The sequence below is a fragment of the Gadus chalcogrammus genome, chromosome 6 (assembly GCF_026213295.1).
Source record: "Gadus chalcogrammus isolate NIFS_2021 chromosome 6, NIFS_Gcha_1.0, whole genome shotgun sequence".
NCBI classification, from domain to species: Eukaryota; Metazoa; Chordata; class Actinopteri; order Gadiformes; family Gadidae; genus Gadus; species Gadus chalcogrammus.
Window position 1 is genome coordinate 4,898,871 of NC_079417.1, and position 24,676 is coordinate 4,923,546.

The 24,676-nt window shown below is 45.7% G+C and overlaps 1 protein-coding gene across 3 annotated transcripts in view; it reads right to left on the reverse strand.

The window, feature by feature from the left end:
* LOC130384125 (electrogenic sodium bicarbonate cotransporter 1-like) overlaps window positions 1-24,676 on the reverse strand; it is a 49,486-nt gene that overhangs the window by 464 nt on the left and 24,346 nt on the right. For 2 of the 3 annotated variants that reach the window (XM_056592174.1, XM_056592173.1), the window contains exons 8-27: window positions 23,142-23,218; window positions 19,810-19,967; window positions 19,118-19,205; window positions 18,361-18,515; window positions 17,545-17,655; window positions 16,958-17,132; window positions 16,707-16,840; window positions 16,039-16,313; window positions 13,954-14,024; window positions 13,398-13,583; window positions 12,856-12,969; window positions 12,075-12,236; window positions 10,683-10,861; window positions 9,331-9,403; window positions 7,498-7,566; window positions 6,363-6,536; window positions 5,373-5,531; window positions 4,875-4,968; window positions 4,063-4,145; window positions 1-1,628 (exon numbers count right to left, since the gene is read on the reverse strand). The exon at window positions 1-1,628 is cut by the window's left edge and continues 464 nt beyond it. In XM_056592174.1, the coding sequence (XP_056448149.1) occupies window positions 4,099-4,145; window positions 4,875-4,968; window positions 5,373-5,531; window positions 6,363-6,536; window positions 7,498-7,566; window positions 9,331-9,403; window positions 10,683-10,861; window positions 12,075-12,236; window positions 12,856-12,969; window positions 13,398-13,583; window positions 13,954-14,024; window positions 16,039-16,313; window positions 16,707-16,840; window positions 16,958-17,132; window positions 17,545-17,655; window positions 18,361-18,515; window positions 19,118-19,205; window positions 19,810-19,967; window positions 23,142-23,218 (2,501 nt within the window). In that variant the 3' untranslated portion in view covers window positions 1-1,628; window positions 4,063-4,098. The remainder of the gene's footprint in view (window positions 1,629-4,062; window positions 4,146-4,874; window positions 4,969-5,372; window positions 5,532-6,362; window positions 6,537-7,497; window positions 7,567-9,330; window positions 9,404-10,682; window positions 10,862-12,074; window positions 12,237-12,855; window positions 12,970-13,397; window positions 13,584-13,953; window positions 14,025-16,038; window positions 16,314-16,706; window positions 16,841-16,957; window positions 17,133-17,544; window positions 17,656-18,360; window positions 18,516-19,117; window positions 19,206-19,809; window positions 19,968-23,141; window positions 23,219-24,676) is intronic. The other variant, XM_056592175.1, reaches the window with a different exon arrangement.

Genomic DNA, 24,676 nt, shown 5'->3' on the forward strand with positions numbered 1-24,676 from the left:
CTCTCAGGTCAAATCTGCACTCAGCCTTGCCCACACTTTAGCCTCGTCCGTTGCGGTAACAACCCTTTTAATGACCATGTAATGCCAATGAGAAGCCTCTTCTGTAGCCTGGAGACAATAATCATATATTGACACCCCGAGCACTACGAGGCTAGCCACTTTGTCTTTCTGTGGACATTGCCGTCCACTCAATGCCAAAATGTATTCGTATGGTTAACATTAGTGCCTTCATCTCTTCTCTTTGTGACTGTTGCTGTGGATGTGCCTCACTTCAGGGAATGCAACTCACACATCCCTCGTCTCTGTGTTCACAGAGAAACATTGAGAAGATACCATTATTACACCCATTAAGATATACATTTCTCTGGGCTATAGTATTGGACAGTGTGTGTGGTGGCCGGTGTGATTTGGCAGAGAGCAACATGGATTTCCTCACTCATCAGATTGTTACCAAATCCCGCGAGATCGCCCTCTGATAAGCCACTTCGGTAAAGTATTATGTGCAGCACAAGCAAAACAACGATATGCATTCTTAGTTAGATTTAGGAATATCACATGTTATTCGCCTCAAGAGTGGGTGCTAACTTAGAGGAAAACGGACCATCAAGAAAAACCAACACAAAAGTTATAAACACATGCAGAACACAAAGGTTAAAAGATCCATGGAAACATTTTGATTTAAGATCAACAGTGAGACCTTGAATAATTGTACCAAAAGACTACAAGGTGTTAGTCCACCTTGAAATTCAAAAGCAAGAAAATGCTAAGAGTCCGGTGAAAAAAAAGTAGACATTGTTACCAAACGTTGTAAATTAAAGTACAATTTTATATATATCACATGTTGCATGTATATCTATATTTTACACACATTTCCCTATTGAGAAGAAACATAGTTCATCTTTCATCGGAAGAACAGGGGGAAAAAACAATTAATTTAATAAAACATCATGCTGCTTAAAAAAGAAAATCGACGTTAGTTTAATTATTTCACAATAAGCTTTGAATCTAAATCAAGAGGTAGAGCTACACAAAATATGATTTTCCTGCTACAGGAAAATGTCCTTAGAATAATTCAGTTTATATAAAAATCCAAAACAGAAAAGATATATTAGGATATAAAAACAGCAAGGAGGGCAATCTCTACACCGATACACTTCAGCTTTTTATTGTCGTCCATTTTTAACCGAACTCAGCAATAGGTGCTTGATGAATTGCATAGAATCATATAAACAAATGGCACCTCTCATTGTTTCTGTTGGTGGCAACGCAGACTCCAGAATAGTGAAAAATGACTCATGGCTCCTAAAGTCACAAAGAGTCCCCCCTTATTGGAAAAAAGGGTTTCGTCAGTATTTCAAAGTGGAGCTATACCATTATATCCTCCTATCGTTTGTGCCTTCCCGTATCATAAACAGTGTTATCGTTCTACCATGGTTGTGTTATTTGAAAACATTTCAAGAGACAAAATAAAAAAGGCAGGGCTAGTGGGCAGTCATCTGCCCTACAGTGATGTTTCAGACCCTCTGGTCTTCCAGAAGATTCCGTTGTCTTCGTCGTCGTCGTCATCGTCGTCGGGGTCCATTTCTATCCTGATCTGAGGCACGCAGTTGAGAGGGTGCAACTCAGGGCTGGAAAACAAGGAAAAACGACCCGAGATAGTTAGGCTGTGTAGCGCAAAGTTATCGCACACCTACAGTGTTATGTGTTGTCACGTTATTCAGAAGTTAAAGAATACTCATAAAGCGTAGCAATTTGTCATTTCAAACTGCATTTGTTTGACATCAATGTTAAAAAAAAAATCAAGAGGATTCAATATGATTAGATTCATATAAGATTGATGAATGCATGGATCAAGTGATCAAATCTGAACTGCTCTCTGTGAGAAGTTCACCGTGTATCGGAATGCCTCCAGACACAATTCAATAACGCGATTCGGGAGGATTCAAAATAAGTCAATAAACAATACATGTGTGATCTGTGTGTAAACTCAGCCGAAATACCTATCAAATCACCAGATATTTACCACTAACCATTGGTAACTACCTAAAAAACAAACACCCAAATCTCACAGATCACCGCCCCAAAAAGTGTGTGGCATCAGGTCAGGGCAGTTTGGAGCGGACCCCTCCCAAACAACAGCAGCAATACAGCACAGTTCCTGATTGGGTGTTGGGGCCGGCCGTCAAAGGCATCCCAATGGTATGGGCGCTAACCAGGGCTATGGCGCTAACCAGGGCTATGGCGCTATCCCGGGCTATGGCGCTAACCAGGGCTATGGCGCTAACCAGGGCTATGGCGCTAACCAGGGCTATGGCGCTAACCAGGGCTATGGCGCTAACCAGGGCTACTGGCGCTACCCCGGGCTATGGCGCTAACCAGGGCTATGGCGCTAACCAGGGCTATGGCGCTAACCAGGGTTACTGGTGCTACCCCGGGCTATGGCGCTAACCAGGGCTATGGCGCTAACCAGGGCTATGGCGCTAACCAGGGCTATGGCGCTAACCAGGGCTATGGCGCAAACCAGGGCTATGGCGCTAACCAGGGCTATGGCGCTAACCAGGGCTACTGGCGCTAACCAGGGCTATGGCGCTAACCAGGGCTACCTGCGCTACCCAGGACTTCTGGTGCTACCCAGGGCTAGTGGCACATTTGTCTCATAGTGCAATCCCATAGGATTAATTATTTATTTTTTAAGCGGGATGTGATCTTAAAGCAGGTTCATTGCTCCATGTACCCTGCTCCAAATCATCAGGGTTTGTACATTGGCCCCTCATGATGACATACGAGATCAAAGGATGCCAGTGTTAAAAGCTAGTCCGATCAGGATTGCCGTGGGGGATGATGCTGGTGATTTTTATTTCATGAGGGAAATTACATATGGTTATTTTCGCCGGTCCATGTCAATATTGTCCGACACAGAGACAAACAAAGACTTGTATCTCTCGGATACTCTCTACTGAGTCCAAGATGAGTGCTGTATTTTTCAGGAGCATATTTAATGCCCAACCAAGGAGGCTCAAATGAGGGCCTAGCACCACTATGTTGTTCATACATTTTTCTTGTCAATGTGAGCGCGAATGTAGCGATAAGCTTGGCTAATCAAAGTCGCGCCGACCCGACTTTTACTGCGGCTAGACAGAAGTTTGCGAGAAGTTACTTGACTTTGAGTACACGTCATTCAAGGTGAATGCACATTTTGGGACGCTCCTGGAGACATCAACATCAAGCTTGAAGGATAAGAGAAATCGAAATAGCTTAAGATACAGTTTAGGGTGTTTGTGGGTTCAATGTGTGAAGTCTGACCTATAGGCACCCTTGAGCAAAATCCCCACAACTCCTACTTGCTCATTAACAACATGGATCCGAATTCACGTCAGTTGCGTGAGATAAAATCAGGCAATACCAATACTTTTTCCATATGATTGCCAAATAGCGACTAAACGGTCAAGAAAAAGAGACGTGAATGATCTACAATTTGAACTGATACTAAAAAGGAACCGAAGAGCCGCACTTGGTAGGACCTCAAGCCTGTCATACATAATGTACCGCCCTGAGGGAACGCACGCCACTATCATTGAGTTGTGATGCATGCAACGTATGCATACTGTGCCTGCACGAATGGTCCCCGGGCCACCTGTCTTGTTGTCTCCCCCACCCCACCCCCCAGGACTGTTGGTACTGAATCTGATCAATCCCCATCCTGAGGTACAGTAGGACAGGTGGTACAGAATCTGATCAACACACCTTGATGTACAGTAGGAGTGTTGGTACTGAATCTGATCAACCCACCCTCACAATACAGTAGGACTGGTGGCATTGAATCTGATCGACCCCATCCGGACAATACAGTAAGACGGGCGGTACTGAATCTGATCAACCCCTCTGGAGGTACAGTAAGACGGGCGGTACTGAATCTGATCAACCCCTCTGGAGGTACAGTAAGACGGGCGGTACTGAATCTGATCAACCCCTCTGGAGGTACAGTCGGACTGGTGTAACTGATTCCGCATTCCTAACCTGGACATACAGTTGGACTGGTGGTACGAATGCGTCTCAGCTCACCTGGATTTACAGTTGGACTGGTAGTACCGCAGCTGCTCAGCACGAAGTGTGCCGGTCAAGGAAAGCCGGGGACTTCTCTCCCTCTGGTGGTGAACAAGAAAACACGAGCCTCGTCAGCCATTTGGTTCAGTGTGACGCACGTGTCAAAAAAAACGAGGATCACAAGCTTGTGTCGTGCATGCTGTGTTAAACATTCAGAAAGGGAGCCAAGGATCTGTTGTGTTTAGGTCGATCATTGTTGAAACGAGGGCACGAAACGACACAGAGCAAATTAGTTGGACGTGAAGTCCAAACCGAAACAAAAATAATGAATGGTCACATGAGTAAATTATTATATGATTCATAGTTCAATAATGCACCAGTTAAAGCTGGGTTAAAACTAGCGACGTGGGTGATCAACATTCACAAGACAAGACCCTCAGAGACAAACCCCAAGGCGAGAACTTCCAAGACACAGAAGAAGAAAAAACAAAGACAAAAGACAAAGCAAATTGAACACACTAAAACGATGAATAAAATAAGAAAAGCAAAGCATTTTCTTATTTTATTCAAAGAATTCAAACAAAGAGTTCAACAAAGAAAGCAGGGAAGCAAGCGTTAAGTTCATGCAGTGAGTCAAGGCAACAAGCCAGTCGGAGAGAGACTGGCTTTCTCTGGTTAGGAGAATAAGATTGGCCCCTGAATAAGGCAACAGTGGATTTGGCAGGTGGAGGAAGAAAAAGGAAGCATTAAAGGTGGTAGAAAATGGAAAAAAAAACAACTACATGGTGGAGACCCCCTGTGTTGTTTCGGGAGGTTCGGGTTCTACTCACTGTCGAAGGACTTATCCCCTAAGAAGGGCTCCTTCTCCATCATATCCATAGGTATTTTAATGCTGGGTGATTTCTCATTGTAAGGGTAGTCAGACTGTTGGGATAGACACGACAAGTCGATAAACACATGACACAAGTCCTGCAATGGGCATCAAGGCGGACATCTTCATCTGTCTCTGCAATTGACGTTCCTTGAATCAGTCATCAGGTCAAATGGGAAAAATACTGAAAACACTGCAACACATTTGGTTGGATTCAGGGCTCAGAGGGGAGACAACCCCGCATCATCCAGCTGTGAGCCAAAGGAATATCCATTTGGACTTTGGTCAGAACGAATACAAATGAATAATAATGGCCGAAATAGAGGAATCTAAATCGACTGGGCCATAGCCCTGTTTTCCATCCCAATATTGGGGTATCAGCAGCCAATACCACAACAAGACATAGCATGACATAAACGTCCCGACGTGTCACGACACATCACGATGACCCACTCACATCCTCCACGTCACTGTCCATGCTGCCTCTCTTCTTCTTCTTTTTCTCGTCCTCCTTCCTCTTCTTGTCCTTCTCCGGGATGACGTCGTCGAGGAAGCTGAGCTCGTGCTGAGAGAACATGTAATCCATGGCCTTCCTCACCGCCACCAGAGCCAGGATCTGAACCCATGGGAACACACACACACACACACACACACACACACACACACACACACACACACACACACACACACACACACACACACACACACACACACACACACACACACACACACACACACACACACACACACACACATACACACGGCATCAGCAAAGTGGCATCACCAGGGATTTCTGAACATAATGTAATCACCAACTCAAATCCATGCCTTGGGAGAGCATTGGCATGAAGCTAACAAGATCACGCTTTCATTCGGTTACACAAATATTAGTCTTTGTATCAGGTTTTTCTTTTGCTTTTGAACCAAGTATTGTCCAATGAACATTGATAGTTTTTTGGTCTTTTAGGAGACACTCTCATCCAAAGAGTGAGAATGTGTGAGTGTGAATCCAGATACATGTCATTGAGGAGCATATATAGTATATATAATATAAACTAAATATATGACCAATATTGTTTTGTAAATAAAGCAAGTTGGCTGGTGATTATTATAAAAAATAGTGTCCTCCTCTGTTTTCCATTGCAAAGTCTCCATTGATGTTTCGTGTTCATTCGTGTTGGCTAAATAAACAGACTGGAAGCATAAGCAACATTGCTGATCTTACCTTTCCGCTTTTTTCCACTTGCAGTTATGATTTTGTATAAAGGAGGGTGCCGGCACTATCCCCTCAGCCACTGCATGTGTCTGTATACATTTTGTCTATAAAGCTGGTCCATTAGGGGCTAATGGACAATTCAGTGGTCCAACTTAAGTCAAGGTTAAGGCCCCGCCCCACTACTATCCTGCCCAATAGTAAACTAGGTGACCGTATGTCAAAGGTGCTCACCATGACGGGGAATACGATGGCGGCAACGGTGGACTTTAGGACCCAGAGGAGCGCCAGGCACAGGATCTGGATGAAGGTGAACAGGTGCACCTTCCTCAGCGGCACGTGCCGCAGGTACACCAGGTCTGGTTGATGTTTAGCCGGCATCAGCAGCAGCTTCAGACGATCCATGAACTACACACACACACAGAGACAGAGACAGAGACAGAGACAGAGACAGAGACAGAGAGAGAGAGAGAGAGAGAGAGAGAGAGAGAGAGAGAGAGAGAGAGAGAAGATTATGGTAACGAGTTGAGAGCAAGGTTTAAAACAGAATCTCCTTTTTACTTTTATTTTATAAAAACAAAAAAGGCTGGTGCTATCATCAAAAACACACACACTTCTTTCCAAATAGTTTATGGTTTCATATAAGGTTAAGTATTAAGTGTCATAAGGGTTTTGAGTTAATGATTACTTAGCAATTACCCTTATAAAGCCTCAGAACAGTTGTTCCAAGGACACAATAAACCACCTTTCCATTGTCCTCAACCCTAATCTCTCTCTCTCTCTCTCTCTCTCTAGCTTTGACATGTATGACACTCAGTTCACATGTTTAAATCACATGCATCCAGCACTGTGCTACATGAAGTTCATACAAGGGTGCTGAAGTAATCCAGCCATGACTTAAATACCTTTTCTCAAACATCGTCTCTAGACAGTTATAGTATAGTTTGGTTCTCAAACAATGTTTGTAAAGATATATATAATATATGTGCATTTAATTGTATGTAAACAATAACGTTAAATCGGCTATGCAAATACTTACATTTGGTGAGAAACACGTGCTTGTGCTTCAGTTCTTTATTTTGTTATTCATTGAAAAGATTGATCAAACTTGAATATTAGTATTCCTAATCACATTATTGTGAGTAGTTGCTATTATTAACTGCTCACCACTAATATTAAAGCGTCAAAATTGACAAATCTCTAGAAAAGTACCAAGTAGACCCGGCAATCTGTCAAAGCGCCCCCAATTGAGCACAACGGGGCTAGCATACCCAAGCAAGCGTTGACCTAACTATCTCCATCTACGATGACCTCCTTGTGTGTGTCATGGTCCCACTTTGAGCCAACAGGAAGAGCAGGACAGCCTTACCTGCACACCCTTGAGGGAGGCCACGCCCATGTAGAGGAAGACTCCGTACAGCACAGGCATGGGAATGAACTAGAGGGGGGCAGAAATACATCGTAGCGTTAGCATAGAAGTGTTTCAGTGTCATTGTCGTTTTCACATCAGTTTTCAAAACACAGGGGGATTTAGCATGGGGGGGTATCTAGTACTCATCAAACTAGTACACTCATTAGTAGTGGTAGGATTACTAGCACTAGGAACCTTGTGAACTTTTAACTATAATCTTTGCCCTTTTGAGGGCTTAAGATGCAAGCTAGGCTGGTTAGTCTCTTAGATAAAGGAGCTGTTGTAAAGGGATCTAAGCATGTGCATGCATTCACCCAAAGACCTTCCATACCTTCCACACCAATAACCCAGCATATTCAGCATCTCTTCTTCTTTAGAGAGCGCCACAGTCACTCGTTGCTAAAAGGCACATTTAAGAAGCGCGAGTGATGCCTTTTAAACTAAACCGCAGTTTCAACTACAGTCTGCAAAAAACCTTTCTGCTGGGGTCCCCGAGTGACCTTTGCCCCTGGTTCAGAGTGGACGGGCCACACGGAGGTCCTGAGAGAGCGAGCGAAGGCTGGGTGCCTGGGTGAAGGCGTGTGGGTGGCTGGTTGGGTGGGTGGCTGGCTGGGTGGGCGGTGGGGTGGTCTCAGGACACGCGGAGCCGGGCTGACTCAGCCCTGACAGCTCACTAATGCCGCTTTTCCACTGCATGGTACCAGCTCGACACGACTCGACTCGACTCGACTCAGCTCGCCTTTTTTGCGTTTCCACCGCGATCTAGTACCTCAAGTGGCTGCTTTTTCTAGTACCGCCTCGCTCTAGGTTCCAAGCGGCTGAGCCGATGCTAAAAGGTGACGTCGGCAGACGGCCGGCCACTGATTGGCCAGAGAGTGTGACGAAGTCACGAGAGCGACATGGCAACCATGCTGGTAACGATAGAACAGCCATAGTAGCGCCGCAGCCAACATATTCCACTTCTTCAACTTGCCAGCTAATAATACGAACACGAATACCATCGCATCGATGTTCTCCATTGTTGTTATGTGGGTTCTGTCCATGTGTGGGTTACGTAGGTGTTGTTTGCGTCGCGTACAAAGATACGTCACGGCCCTTTCGCGCAGACGACCCCGCCCACGTCCCGGAGGTACTATTTGCGGTGGAAAAGCACCCGCGCTGCTACCGTGTCGAGTCGTGTCGAGTCGTGTCGTGTCGAGTCGAGCTACATGTGCGGTGGAAAAGCGGCATTAGTGCGCCCCTCCGACGCATTAGACGTTGGACGCTTGGGAACCCTTCAGCCCGGCGTTATTATTTTTATAGTTTTTCTCTCCGCTTCCCCACGTATTCAGCAAAACGTCAGACAATTAAATCCCCCCCCCCCCCCCCCCCACTCTCGCGGCTCGTCTGTCTGGTGAAGGACAGAACGAGTTGCTAGCTACAGCCCCACAGACTCGAGCCCTCCTCGTTATCGCTCGGGACGGATCCGCATCGTTTTGGCTCGTTTTCACTGCGCTGGTGGACTATACTATGCTATCTATAGACGTCCACTGCTATACGAGACACAGCTCACATTTTTGAGACCCGCATGCACACACACACAGTGCCACCAATAGAAAGATACATTGCTCCCTTTTTCGAGCCGTTCACTGTGTGGTTAACCGGGTGGGACGGTGAACTACACAGGCGAGTGAAAAGGAGCGGGGACAGAGAGGATGATAGGCAAGATGATCTGAACCGAAAGGTCGGGGAAGCAACACAAACATTTGTGGATATTTTTTATTATTGGTAAACATTTTTATGGCGTTTTACCTTGAGAATAGGAGACATGAAGACCGACAGGCCGGTGAGGAGGAAGACACACAGGCCGGTGACTCTCTGCTCTCTGCAAAGCAAACACAGCAGAAAAAAAACGTTACAGAAGATATGACATGTGACATTGTGGTCCATAATATATATATATCCTAGGAATCCAGACTCAGCACCCAAGTAAAGTAAGTATGAGATGATTAAAGGTGAATATAATGCACATGTTCGAATATTTTTTTGTTTTCGATTCATTCATTTCCAGATGATAGAAGGCCAGAACAGAGACATCCACTGGGCATGTGTGGAGTTCACAGACCTGTCAACATCTGAACGTCAACAGACCAGCTCCATCTGGGCTCGCAGGAGGACGTTGGTTCAGCTCACAGCTGCATTACGAGGGGCTCCACAACTCTCCTCCATCATACGACGTTTCATTTTTTAAAGCTTGCGCTTGTTTTTCTTATATCTTATTTATTTATTATATCATTGAGACTAAGACTGGTGAAGACAGAACAACATGATGGTTGATTGTTTTCCCATTATAGCAAACATAAATGTAGCAATTTGTGCACAAAGCAATACGAATGATGTGAATAAACACGTATCTACCCTGGGTAACAACACCCAGAGAGACTTCACTCCACACAGTCAACAAGCCGACAGCCTTGTTGTGCTGGGCAATCGTCACATACAAGAGAGTAGCCTGCTTCACACGCATGAAGGGATAAAAGCGCGGTCTGCAACCTCAACTCAGATTCCCTAAAGGAATTCCGGGACGGTTCAATAATATCATTGTTCCGAATATAGGACCAACGCAGAACATCCTTTCCAGGACAATGAGTCCAATGGTCCAACTCTGTGTTCGAGACTTTTCAGCAGAATCTGACCATCGTCGTCAGTGGTCCAAGGGTTCAAGTGGAGGACCCTGATTTCATCACAACACTAGGGCTGTGCGATAAATATTATTGTGATCGCGTTTTGCGTCAAACGATCTCCAAACAAATTTAATCGAGTTTAAACTATTTATTTTATTCATTCAATATTTTTAATGACATGTATGTATATTATTTTCTATTTGAATATTTTCTATTTGAATATTTAGCATATTTTTTCAAGGCAAAATTTCTAAGTTCTCACCGATTTTTTGGCGAAAAACGCTGAATAAATGCATCATGTTTTCAAACTCAAAAATAATTGTTTGAATAATCGGGATTTCAATATTGACCAAAATAATCGTAATTCTGATATTTTTTTCATAATCGAGCAGCTCTAGTGTGACGGTTCCCCTTTAACAAACAACCGCACACAGCTTCTCCTCCATGAATGAAACCATAGAAGCTCGGTGTGGGACCCACCTCACACCCAGGAACTTAGGCTGCTCCCCGGGCGCCGACGTCTCCGTCTCCATCTTCAGACTGTCGATGTGGGCGATGGAGATCACGGTGGCCGCCACGTACCACGGCAGTCCCATGAAGGAGCACACGATCATCAGGACGGCTACCCAGAACAGGTCCAGGTGATAGCCAGCCCCTTTCTGCCAGAACCAGGACAACATGGGACACGCAAGTGTTGACAAACAGGGCTCACCGAAATGTAAATGATGAAGACGGCCGCGTTTGATGTCATGTTTGACCAAGGTCATAATGTGTGACTGAGAATGATGATGATAATCATAATGAATGGCGTACTGGGGCATATTTGTGCGCGGTAGCCGATAAGAATGGACTTTGTGTGTGTGTGTGTGTGTGTGTGTGTGTGTGTGTGTGTGTGTGTGTGCGTGTGTGTGTGTGTGTGTGTGTGTGTGTGTGTGTGTGTGTGTGTGTGTGTCTGTGTCTGTGTCTGTGTGTGTGTCTGTGTCTGTGTCTGTGTCTGTGTGTGTGTGTGTACGTGCGCACGTGCATGTGCGTGTGTTGTAGTAAAAAAGACCCAAAGATTGATGGTGAAAGAGACTTTTTTGCAACAACAAAATAACCCATATAACAAACAGTGAGAATCTTTACAGTACAGTATGCTCAAAGTGATCCTCGTTTTTTTTCGGCCTTGCCTGAACAACAGCAGGAATAATCAGAACACATTGAGGACCGTTCTGGCCGTGCTCTCTGATCGGCTGATTGATGCGATCCCACTCTCCCCATCTGTGCTCGGCGAACAGCAGCCGCCAATCGTAGCAGCCGCCAGAGATTAACCTCCCCCCCTTCAGACCCCCGCCCCCACACCCCTCCCTGAAGCCCCCTCCCCCCGCCCACATAACAACCCAACTGGCATTAGCAGCACAACGCTGACATTTCACTCTCAATGTGTGGCATTTACCTGCCTATTAACCAGCCACCCGGGCTGCCACCTGTCTAAGAACAAAGATTCAATTGAAATAGTGTTTTCTTTAAAGGTGCTATGCGTAACATTCAAGAGTTGTATGGAGAGAGAGAAAGTCGAAACAACCAAAAAAAAACATCCCCCTCCCTTTGCTCTATCCCTCCCGGGCGCTTGTTTTCACAAACCTGTGATTGACAGCTAGATGGATTCCACGAACCAATCAGGGAAGAGATTTCCTGATTGGTCAGAACTGACCGCAAAGCAGGCTTACATCTAAACTAGCTCATTCGGTGGCAGGAGCAGTCAACTCCCAAACAAATATTCTCACGGCGCATTTCACTCACTAATGGCCGACGGAATACACTCGGATAACAGCGCTTGAATCGTACCCAGAGCCCCATTAAGTTTGGGTTGCGTCAATAGAAAAGGCTCACCTTGAGCTTGTGCTCCTTCCTGTTGACGATGACAGCGGTGATCTGCTGGTCCATGAAGAGCAGGATGGTGACCAGGAGGGCAGGCAGGGCTGACGCCAGGTACACCCACCAGGGGTTCCCTCCGAAGGGGGGCACGAACCACGCCCTTTTGGGACTCGTGGGCTGGGGGGGTGGGGGGGGAACGGTCAGTACATTCAGCACACACGCAACTCCAGAGGGATGTTCACGTGTTTCAAAGGGAGAGCAAACTGGGAAAGGTATTGACCAAAGACTGTTCCATATTTTTGTTGGTAGGGCTTCCCACACAGATGACCTCGGTAGCTCAGGATTTGTTCCTCTAGTCACACACAATATGTTCTCTCACAGAGGCGACCGGCGAAGTGAGCAGGAAGGGGAGCCCTTGTGATACCGCCAACTCCATCAATTAAACTGAATCAATTTGCTTAATTTCCCTGAAGAAGCCCACTCCATTACTGTTGGAGGGTTTCCATTGGGAATACACTCATCCATCCTGATAATACACTGACAGTTATTAAGGATTTTCTGTATTTGCATTTGGAGACTTGTATCAGAATTACTAACGCTAAGTTGTTCGACTTCAGACAGCCTGAATATAATATACAGTATATATATAATATATAATATACTAACATTCAAGCAATACAGCTTTCTGCCAGTCTCAATATTTTTTATATATAAAAAAATCCAAATCCAAATCTAAATCTTTCGCATTTCAATGCAATTGGTTGCATCAGAAGCGTAAAATGAGCCTCGACTTTACCTTGAACTCGGTTGGCACAATGAGTTTGGGGGTCTCCAGACCCATCAGCATATCAACCCCGACGAAGATGAGAATGGCCAAGATGATCGCAAAGTCACTGATCAGCTTCCTCATCTAGGGGACGGCAAATACAGCACAAACACTTAGCTCCTCTGTAGATGATATGATCGTTCTGTTGAGCAGAACACCGGCTGATTCAAGTTAATGTCAAGTCAATTGTATTCGTACAGCCCTCGATCACAGTTACAGTCTCAAAGTGCTTCCCCGTCCCCATTAATATGACATCCAAACTATAAAGGGCAAGGAAAAAACACTTGAGAAGAGTGTCCCTTCCTTCCAGGTATGGTAAGGAGGCCAATAGGTGCCATTATGGAAAGATATAGCATAAACAAGTTTGTTAATGCTAAAATGACAAAAGGCTCGATGTCCAAGCAGTGGCCGAAGGGTTTCGGTGATCTCCCCGGCTGTTGTGCTAATGTTTCTCCGGATGTTTGAACTCCATCTCGTCCCGCTGAGCAACCTGCGCCGTGCGTGTGACTTACAGTGGTGGGGAAGTAGGGGCTGGTCTTGAACTTCTTCAGACACATGGAGGTGGAGTAGGTGCCAAAGAACAGGATGAAGGACATGACGGTGATGTCGGGCACAAAGCCGCAGGCCTTGCCCACCAGCTCCCCGCCGTACTTCAGGCAGTCCTTCTCGCTGAGGGACGACCAGGTGGCGTTCATGGGCTGCAAGCACAACACACAGGTTCAGCCGTCCAACTCACTCACGCTCTGTGCCCGAATGGATTGTCCACTGTAAGCACTGTAACTTTGTTTGCGCCTTTTTTTTACGACATTGATTGCATGCTTTGGATAAACTTTGGTCAGATAAGTATACAGTTAAGGGTAGAATGTAATATATGATAATATATTTATTATCTATTTAGTATTTTTTTTAAGTAATACATGAGTGTGTAGGTGTGTGTGTGGGGGGGGGGGGGGTGGTACATCTAGCTCAAGGATGCCTCTAGCTCAAGGCACCAGAATAGCCTGTCCCCCTATTCTTACTAAAATAGAGTTGTGTGGAGCATAGTGGGCACCGGGGAGCGAGACTTACCAGCTCAGTATTGTTCCATAACCAGACTGAAGAGCCATCGAGCGACTCTGGGATCTCAAACGAACTATTCTCTGCGTGAACACAAGGAAAAAAACAACGGTTTGAACACGTGGTTCACCGTGGACATTGGACCAGCAACCACAGCAGAAGCATAGTACATGAGACCGGCGTACTGATGTATGATGTAGGGCTACTCCGAACAGATGTGATGATGAAGACAATGAGAAAGATGAGGATTACGACAATGATATGGATGAGGGTGAGGAGGAAGATGAGGGTTATGAGGATGATGAGGATGTGAGGAATGAGGATGAGGCGGATGATTAGAAGGAGGATGGAGAGGACGATGACGCTGAGGATGATGTAGATCAAGCACTGATCCAGTATCCCCTTAACAATACTTCAGCTCAGAGGAATATGATATAATATGACATGGTCGGCAAAGTCAAAGGGGTACACAAGATGTGTTTTTATGTGTCAGGGGTTTTTCCATCAGCCATGCCTCGCTGTGAGAGGCAATTGAGGACTTCAACATAATGAATGTTTAAAGAGCACCAGCAGCTCGTTGCTGGGAGGCCCCTGAGAGCCTGCTCATCACCGTTCAACATCTGGTATCTCTTCTTCTATCTCTTGGGAACATCCACACAGAGCGTGCAATGTGATGCGTGCATGTGTGTATGGGGCTTTTTTCGTGTTCAATACATGGTGTATATGTAAGAAATTATTCATACGTTTTCAGGTGCAAAAAAAATGTCCTCTTACGTGTGAGGGTGAGTGTGTTTGTTCGTGCATGAATGGGAGAGGTGTGTGTGTGTGCATGTGTGTGCGTGTGCGTGTGTGTATGTGCGTGTGTGTTTGCGTGTGTGTGTGTGTGTGTGTGTGTGTGTGTGTGTGTGTGTGTGTGTGTGTGTGTGTGTGTGTGTGTGTGTGTGTGTGTATGTGTGTGTGTGTGTGTGTGTGTGTGTGTGTGTGTGTGTGTGTGTGTGTGTGTGTGTGTGTGTGAGTGTTGGTTGGTGCGTCTGTGTGTATTGTGTGTGTGTATGTGTATCATGTGTGTGTGTGTGTGTGTTAGTGTGTGTGTGCACCTGTGTTTATCTGTTTTGCTCTGAGCAGTTCCAGGGGATAATGATGGGACAAGCTAGTGTGTGGCAATATGACGGAGAGGAAGAAATAGATAGACTGTGGAGAGAGAGAGAGAGAGAGAGAGAGAGAGAGAGAGAGAGAGAGAGAGAGAGAGAGAGAGAGAGAGAGAGAGAGAGAGATTGTTGGTTTGTCGCATGTGTGTGCATGCGTGTCTGCGTTTGTGTGTGTGTGTGTGTGTGCCTGAATGTATATGGTGTATGTGTGTACGTGTGTGAACGTGTGTGTGTGTGTGTGTGTGTGTGTGTGTGTGTGTGTGGGTGCACGTGTGAAAGTGTGTACGTGTGTGTGATATTTTCAAAGCAGCAGGGGATTAGCAATGCTTCTTGGATGCCCTTCCTCCTCCTCCTCCTCCTCCTCCCCCTCCCCCATCAGGAAGGTAAACAGAGAGGCATGCTGTGCCTCTTCGTCTCCTCCAACAACAGCCACCTCCGCCACGACTCTGGGCTCACACAAGCACTGGCAAAGTAACCTTGAGGGCTCAATCCTCCTGCACACGTCTTCCTCTCCTTAGCTCAGACTCCCTTCCTGTGCACCAGGACTCAAGGTGAGTGTTCTTCCCGACTCTGCAAGAGTCCTTAAAAGAGTCTTACTAACTTACAAAGGACTTACGGCATATGATGTCCCCTTCACAATATGAAATTGTCCATTGATTATATTCACTCAGATAACCTTCAATCATCAGTGAACAAATTCAAATCAAAGTACTTCTCCTCTGTCAACTTAAATAAAAAACGAAATGCATCTCCAGCTACGGATCCCAATGAGGTGCTACTTCTGGTCGCATATGCACTATTTTAAATCGGCAAGTCACGCCAGTGCCACCTTACGATTACAATGGAAAAAAACTGCAGCGCATCTTTTTCCCTGATGCAATAAACGACCACCACCCCAGAACAGCCGTTCAGAGGATTAGCAAGGCCATCCGGGAAGCCAGCGTCTTACCGAGGATGGCCGGGGCCATACAGAGGCAGTCGTACTGCGTGACGTAATCGACTCTAAAGTCAGAGTTGATGGGGTAGTGGTGGGCGAGCTTCAGCATCTTCTTGAAGGCGTCGTAGATGAAGATGAAGCTGATGAGGCAGGAGAAGCCCTCCTCCGTGAAGCGGGTGAAGTACTGCACCAGGAAGCTGGCGTCGGTGGCCACCAGCACCAGGCAGAAGAACGCCGACCAAAGGCCAATCCACAGCCGGAACTCGAGGTAGTCGAAGGCGTTGTCCCTTTAAGAGAAAAAAACAGTTTGAATAATGACGTCAAATAAAATCCCATCCGGTCATGGTCAAATTCTTCATTCAAGAAGTTGAATGGAGTTCTCTGTCTGGTGCCCAATAGTACTGTTACACAAACACAAACACACACAGTTCAAGTTTATTAAAAGATAAAGATAAGACGATTTGGAAGTGTGAAGTGCTGTCGGTTGTCGAATGATCACGCGCTAACTAAAACAGGACTTCACGGCCCACGTCGTCACGAGGATATATATAACGACTATTGCAGTGTTACATTTGTGCTATCCGTCAGTTATTCCGTGCATTCATTTGAAATGTGTCTCGTTGGCACAAAAAAACCCGGCCTACGAGTTTCCAGAGAGGGGAAAGAAGCAGGGGACATACTTGCTGAAGTTGAAAAGCAGCCGTTCAAACACCAGCACAGGGCCTGTGCTGCTGAGAATAGTGAGCGGCTGTCCCCCGAGCAGGCAGAACAGGCCCCCGGCGATCGCTGTGCCCAGGAAGCTCTCCAAAACGCCCTGGTTAGAGAGAGATACATGATCTTTATTTTTAGACAGTTCGAGTCGGCTAACGATTAGCACGCATGCTCTAATAGTCCCACAGACCGTTCGTGGTTCAAACGCGTGACCTCTGACCTGCATGTTATCCGTGGCGTCCCCAAGCAGACCACCGAAGGTGATGGCGTTTGTTACAGTGCCCAAGTAAATAAACAGAATGGCCGACAGGGCCTGAATGTGGAATGCGTCCGTGAAGTCACTGACGAAGAACGGCATTTTCCGCTTGATGTCCAATATGAGACCGCCACAAAACCTAAAAGGTAAGGAAAAGGGGGGATTAGTATGATACACTACTTTGTCAAACGTTGAATTGATAAAAGAAATCGAATGATATCATAATCGTCACAATAATACAGGAACATATAAACACATCCCAGCTCAGACCTGGTCAAATGGGGGATGACTCTCTAGTGTCATCAGTTCTAAAACAAACAGTGACCAACCCAAGGTATTAGCTTACCATAATATATATGTTCCCCACATAATATAAGTGGGGAACCTTGATATTATTATGAAGAATTTAGCAGTTGGAAATATTAAGTTAAAGGTCAGTCCATCCAGCACAGCTGCTGACATTAAGAAGCGAGGCAGATCTTTTTTTTTTTATCGTGTGTGTATTTTCAGTCCATCGTGCAGATGGAAGTTTAGAGCCGATGAATGCATACTTTCCGGTCTTCTTCAGTTCATCCCCTATTTCGTGACCTCCTCCTCCACCCCCGTCGTGAGGCATGTCCCCGTTCATCTGGGAGTTGTCCCCTCCGGAGAACATATTCTTTCTGTCAGAAGCACAAAACAAATAAACACGTTCAACGACAAAAAACTCCATGTTCAGTCAGACCAGCAACGGATCATCCGTGAGAGTTTACTGTGTCAAAATCAATATGATTTGATCACTTTCACTTTCACAGTTCACTTTTGTTAACCATAAACACTCGAACCACGGTTAACACTTGGATGTGTGATTCAATGTAGATACTACCTCAGATTCACAGATTTTGTCACGTAGAATCGAACATAGAACCACAGTCCTTTATCCTACCAGAATACCTCCAATATAACGTGATACCAACATAACGGTGATGCACAGCTGTATCCACGAGCATGTTATGTTCAACACTAGGTTCCCAGAGGTCGTACGGAAGGTTAAAAGCAAGAGCTGGTCCTAGCCAGCTACTAGCCATCGGTATAGCATGGTGTTCGTCAGGGAACCCTGAACAAGCTTTCATCAAGGAGTCCAAGTCAAATACGCCCTACCCTGAATTTCCTCCACAATAGCATTTTCAACCCATTCTTTTTTCACGAAAGTTCACATTGGTTTTACTTGTAGCAATAACACTAACGCATAAAAATGACCGTTGATAGGGTAAGCTAAAACAGGAGCAGCCCCTATTGTGTGTTGAGCCCATAATGTCGTCCGTGCACAACCACTGTAGCGCACGTCCCACTCAGAGCGACGTATTGTATGTAGTGTAGCTGGAGACCTTTTGCCCGAGGACGGGATGGACTTTGGAGGCTCTATCCTGATGGCCGGGTCCCACTCCCCTGGGGGCAGAACGATCACCTCGTCCAGGAACTCATCGATGCCGGCCAACAGGTCCCCTCTGTCTTTGGCCTTGTAGGCGATGTCGTGAAACACCTTATCACAGAGGAACAAAACGGGGTCTTGGTATCTCATAACGGGTGACAATGTCACGCTACAAATAGGTTCCAACTCAGGTTAGGCTCTGCAGTGTGTAAGAGAATGGGGCTAAGGGACAAGTCAGGAATAAACCAGGGCGGGGTTGTCCCCGTTTCTGGAAAGTAGTGTAAAACTGGACGCAGGCCGAGGCGAAGCCAAGGTTGCTTAACACAGCCGAAGTACATTATTTTCATTAACTGGGCTACCCCAAAGCGCTAATACCCCAGTTACCAACTATGATAAGATACTAGCTGCTTTCATCTAAAACGCTGATGCCTTTGATCAGCTGTAATTAAAATACCCTTCTGTGGTGCTTTAGGTGGAAGGCTTTTGCGTTGTCAAGGAAACATCCGGTTGATCGATGTATTGGACTGTTGTTTTTAATGTTTGATTTTTAGCACATTGATTTGGAACTGTTAAAAGGCAGAGGTGTCCAGTAATCAAAAAAATTCTGCGCACTTTTGGAGCGTTATTACGCAATAAAGATCAAAAAGACTGTGAAATAAAGGGTTTGAATGTTTTCCTAATAGAATACATGAATGAATGGTCAGTTGTCTCACCTCGTCCGACATGAGAGTAGCGATGGCTCTTCCAATCTCATGATATGCCTTTGCTTTGCCTTTTGGGCCAAGGAGAATGAATAGGAATCTGGAATGAGAAGATAAATTATTAAAAGACAATCAAAAGTTTAGACATCTTTAGGTTGGTGGAGTAGCAATTTCCAGAACAATGGTTTCCAGTGTGTTTGTCTTTCCTGGTCCAACGGTCGCTCATCTGAGCGTATGAATGCTTTTGGTGTTGGGTTTCTTTCATACTTTATCTTATCCTGTCAGAAATTGTGTGTGTTCAAAATAGTCTAAGCTGAAGTATACACATACATGAAACATGCATGTAAATGCAACTAATGTATCACATAAAGGAACTGAAAATACTGCTCATTAGCTAGCTACCATCGGAAAGAGGCTCACAGATTAAGAGCACACTAAAATTCTGCCTACGTTAGTGTGCATAATTGAGTCATTTCGAACCGTTGGCGTTGCAGTATAGGGGGGGGGGGGGGGGGGGACGACATAAATTTATTGGTTTATTGACGGATCCCCATCAGCTAAGCGATGTAGTCAGCTACTCTTCCTGGGGTCCACACATAATAAAAAAACATCAACAGCATAACAGAACTCGAGACCTTTTAGACTCTAGCATGAACTCCCCACACTTGACCACACATTTAGTGTTTCCCAAGGACCTCCAGTACCTTGTGGGAACGGGCACCTCCGTCAGGGCCCCCAGCATCACAGCTTGCTGCAGGCGGACAAACGCCACGAAGGGGGCGTCCAGGAAGTCCACCTCGCCCACCAGCACGTTGGAGGCCTCGGCGTCTCTGGGCAACTTCTTCATGAACTTGTTCCTCAGCTGCAGGTGGAGCACAAAGAGGGTGAGGGGGGAACAGAGCAAGGCAAAAGGTCAGGTTCCCACCACCACCAGCGGCGGAGGACCACCCGCCATCCTTCTTCATTAAGAGGGCTGTGTATCAAAGCAGACAAGTGGTGACCCTAAGGCGACCTCCTGACCCACAACCTGCAGACCTGAGCTTAACAGCCCATCGCTTCACTTTATGTTTTCTATTCCTTCTTTTTTTTCGAACGTATATTCGGTTTATAAAAACGTAACTCAATTCTCTAAAAGCCCCTTGTTTGTTGGTTTGTTCGTCGTTGCTTCGTTTCGTTTGGCACAATCGTCAAGAGTTCTCCATGTTTAAATTAACTGCACACAAAGTTGTCTGCGGTGATCGCGCACGGCACGGACACGTGTGTGAATCTCGACTCTGTTCCACGCGCAGGCGGAGGTATGGCGAGGTGCTCTGAATGTCATGGAGATGGACAGGGTGGCGGCGGCGGAGGTGGGGAAACTGTGGAGCTCCGCATGTTGTGTGTGTGCTGCGTCGGCAGATTAAGGAACCTCTTAGACATGCCTTTCATCCCTCTTATGTCTACGTCCACTTCCTGGGCGGTGAAGGGTCAGAGAAGGGTCAACTATTTTTTCCGAAAAAATCCTGCATTTATATACGCACATGTATGTATTCAGTAAACTACGGTTGCATAAAGACAAAATGATATGAATGTTTCAACTATAACTCCTAATTTCGTAGCGATACATGTTATAAATGTTATAAATATAATAACAATAGGTATCCACAGATACACTTTGAATACCGAATAAATGTTAAAGTTAAAATGCCGCCGTGTGCTCGCTTGGTTTCATCAAGCGTTGCAGAAGGTAATTTCATGATTAGTCCTTGATCTCTGGTCGGCTTTACACACTCTCTTATTAGATAAACCAGTTACAGGGCGGTCAAAGGCCCTTTCAGGAGAGTCTTTCACCATGGCCTGGGATCCACTCGACGACACTTTGATCAGGTAGCCTTTCCACTGACAATAAATATGGTGCAGAGTCGAATCATGGATCCAACCGCGATAAAAACTAAGATAAGAAACCAATCATAAACACCAGATAAGCATGTCACTTCAAAGTGTGACATGTTAGCCGGAAGCCCATATTGTCGATAATAGTTCAAATGGGTTCCAAGTGGCTAATGTTTGTTATCACTAAAAGAAAATGTATTTCCAGTGTGTTAATGGCATCAGTGGAGAGTTTCACCGGGAACAAAGGTAATTCCGAAAGCAAAATACAACCACTAAATCACATTGAGCCTACTGCCTAGGACCACAGTCGGTCTCCTGGGTGTTCGACTCCCAGCTGAAAGCTTCTGGGTTTGTATCCCACAATGTTCACAGTGTTGGCATTCAGGGGACAGATACCCAACCACTACCTGCTCCTCCACGATATGAAGCTGAATTCACTGCAAGTCACAAGCATCTGCATAAGTGTCTGCTAATTGACAAAACTGTAACAGTGACGAATAATACAGTGAAAAGGGAGATCATCGGAAGTACATTAGTCAGGAATATGAAGAAGGCCAAAATGATATTATCCATGTGAGATAGTGTAGGTGTAGAATAACAGCATCGCCTCGCCTGCAGAGTGAAATTGGTGACAGACCTTCAGGTCATGTGACTGAAGGGCTGTGTAGTCAGCACTGCAACACCCTCAGAAGGAAAGGTAAAAATAATCACTGTGGAAGAAAACGGTGACTGCATGTTGCTATAATCCCCAATTCAGCTGAGGCAGTATATTTAAAGCTGTTTCGGGGTCTCAGACTCATGGATCGGATCTAAAAATAACTCCCATATCAGGACAAATGAATGACGTCGATTCAAATCCCATTACAACCAAATAGATGTACGGACAAAAGTAAATCTCATTGTCCCGGGCACACTGAGTATGGGGTTGGTTTGGGAAAGTATTATTAAGAAAGTCCGATGGTGGCTTTAGATAAGGTTTGGAAAAGAAGGGATTTCACCAACATGCCCATAAGGACTGTATGTAGGTATATGCATTCTTCAGCCATTTTCTGCAGCCTTTGAAGGTGCCTTTATAGAAATTAAAATTTTCCACAAAAAAAAAGTTCTAGGAAGGTCTGATCAAATCACAATTGCAAAAATCGCCTGATCACAATCGAAAAATGATTCTGTCTGAGAAACATTTTGTCCTGGCAGTGCAGAGAGCGACGCCCACGGCCAATGTGACCTGTGTGTGGGTCTAGTGGACTCTGTGCGGGAGATTCTGCATGGTGGCAGCCTCCCCTTTCGGAAGACTTATGAGGACCATCTGAACCCCCGAGACATCCCCAAATCACAGAGTCCCCAGGGGGACGTTTGGTCTCCAATCTCTGCCTACTCATGGTAGCCGTCAGCAGCAGGAGCACAGAGCTTACTGGGTCCATCTCACCCCCCCCCCCCCCGCTCCCATCCTGCAGGGATGGGGCCTTGGACATGACCCGACCATGGCTCTGATTAAACAGCTACTGGGCTGCCACGCTAACGACGCCGTCGCTGTAATGCAGTGGGAATAATCAGACTTCCCGGGAAAGTGTTCCCCAGAGGACGTGAGTGGGAGTACTGCACGTGCTGCAGCAGTGTCAACATTGTAAAACATGTTAGAAACACAGACGCACTTGGGCACACCTGTGGCTGGTCCCGGGCGTGCGTTCTTGCATGTTTGTGTGTGTGTGTGCATGTACGGCATGTGCATGCATGGTCTCGCGTGTGGTTGTGGTTTTACAGTCGCAGAGCTGTTTGGGTTCAGCTGGCACAGAGATAAAGGACAATGCGAGGGTTCCAGAGGTGAACTTTAGGCACACTTTATCGCCGCGGCAAACTCCGCCACCAATAGCTTGCTGCTGATTGGGTTGTGCCACTCATCACCACCCGAGACATTTGGACCTTGTGGATAATGTATTACAGACTGGTTGGTGACGTCGTTTCAGAGCCCGGGTGTTACTTTGCCCTATAGTTCTCAAGCACTTCTCCGCTTAAAGATTTTCCAATGCACCGTAACCGGTCAGATCCGCCTTGAGACGTGTTCTTTACGGTTCCTCTGAACTTCAGACACTTCATGACGGTGATTGGGAGGGAGGGAGGGAGGGAAGAGAAGGGAAAGGGTCATGGGTCGCTTTTGTTCACTCACCTGCTCTTTCTCGGGCTTGTCTGAGATATCGTTCATGCTGTTGGACGTCAGGTTGCGGTGTGTGGGGGTGGGACTGCCTGTGAACAGAGACAGGAGGTTAGGCTTGGGGGGCCCCGGTAACTCGCCGGAGATGCGGGCGGGCATGATGGAAGAAATCCCCACCCATCAACCAAGGAGAAAGAGAAAGTAGCTCCCCCCGTGGGTTATATTGCCCCACGCGGATAACCAAAGAAGCGAGTGCAAGAACACAAAGGTGCCAAAACAGCTGGATATTAAACCAAAGGCTCAGCACCCTATAAACATATATGGGCTGCTATGCTAGAACCCTTTTATATATGTAGAATATATTTGTAGGCTCCAACGTTTAACTAGAATCCTACTTGAAGTGGACTATATGCTGGACTACGGTTTCTGCTAACCCTGCCGATTCAACCAAAGGTAAACTACGGCATTGTAGGCTTTTGGGGTCTAATATCATTCTGGTTTGAAAGATATCGGAACCCAAGACTGCTGAAACCTTAAGTCAGTTACTTAGAAATAACTAGGCTATTCAGACATATGTTTATATATATCTGAAGCCAATGATACTTTAAAATGGTTTGTTCCCATCAGCCAGCTCTCCTCCTCACCTATCGCACAGCCCCAAGCCCGTCCCCTACGCCCACCCAAACTAAGGAAAGGAGAAATGTTGGTAATGATATAGTTGTCAGAATGATGCAGCCAAAAAAAAATAGGAAATGCCTATAAATCAACCATTCTCGCCAGGTTTAGCGGTTATTGGCAAAAATCTGAATCGTCAACTTTTATTGGCACAATTATGACTATGTTTATTAATATTATTCTTATTATATGCTTATTCTTATTATGTTGAACTTTCAATGCCAATCAAGGGAATGCTGTCAGAAATAGCTTTGGCTATATACAACACATCAAACCCTTCTTCTGCAACTCTAAATGTTAGTCAAATCTAGGCTTTAGGGGACATACCAACTACGACAGTATCTAGGCGGGGTGGTCTATTTAAGTCTTTTGGATGAATGACAGGGATGGTAAGGCCACACTGGGGGGCTGGGGACCTTTGAGGCCCGCTATTCGCTACAGATCTGATCAACTTACTAAGGTAATCCATGCTGGGACTCCTGGGGAGCTGTAAGTCTTCCATAGAGATGCGACCCGATAGGCAAGTCACTGAGTTCCCCAGAGGACTACGGGCTTTTAGTGGCGGCAGTGGATCGAGAGGGTATTAAAGCCAAAGGGAAAAAGCCCAGGAAAACGCCAAAAGAAAGGAAGAGAAGAGGCAAGTTAGGAGGAAGGAAGAAAACACTGAAATAATTATAATAGTTAGGACCGGAGGAAGAAACAGGAAAAGTGTTAAGTAAGAGGAAAACAAGATTGGAATGAATGATGGAAACACTGTGATGAAATGAAACCGCCAAACATGGGTCCTTGGATGGAATCTGGCTTTGCTATAAAACTGCTTGCTTTATCACATTGACATAAGTGTCAACTTTGAATTTATGAATAGTATAACACCT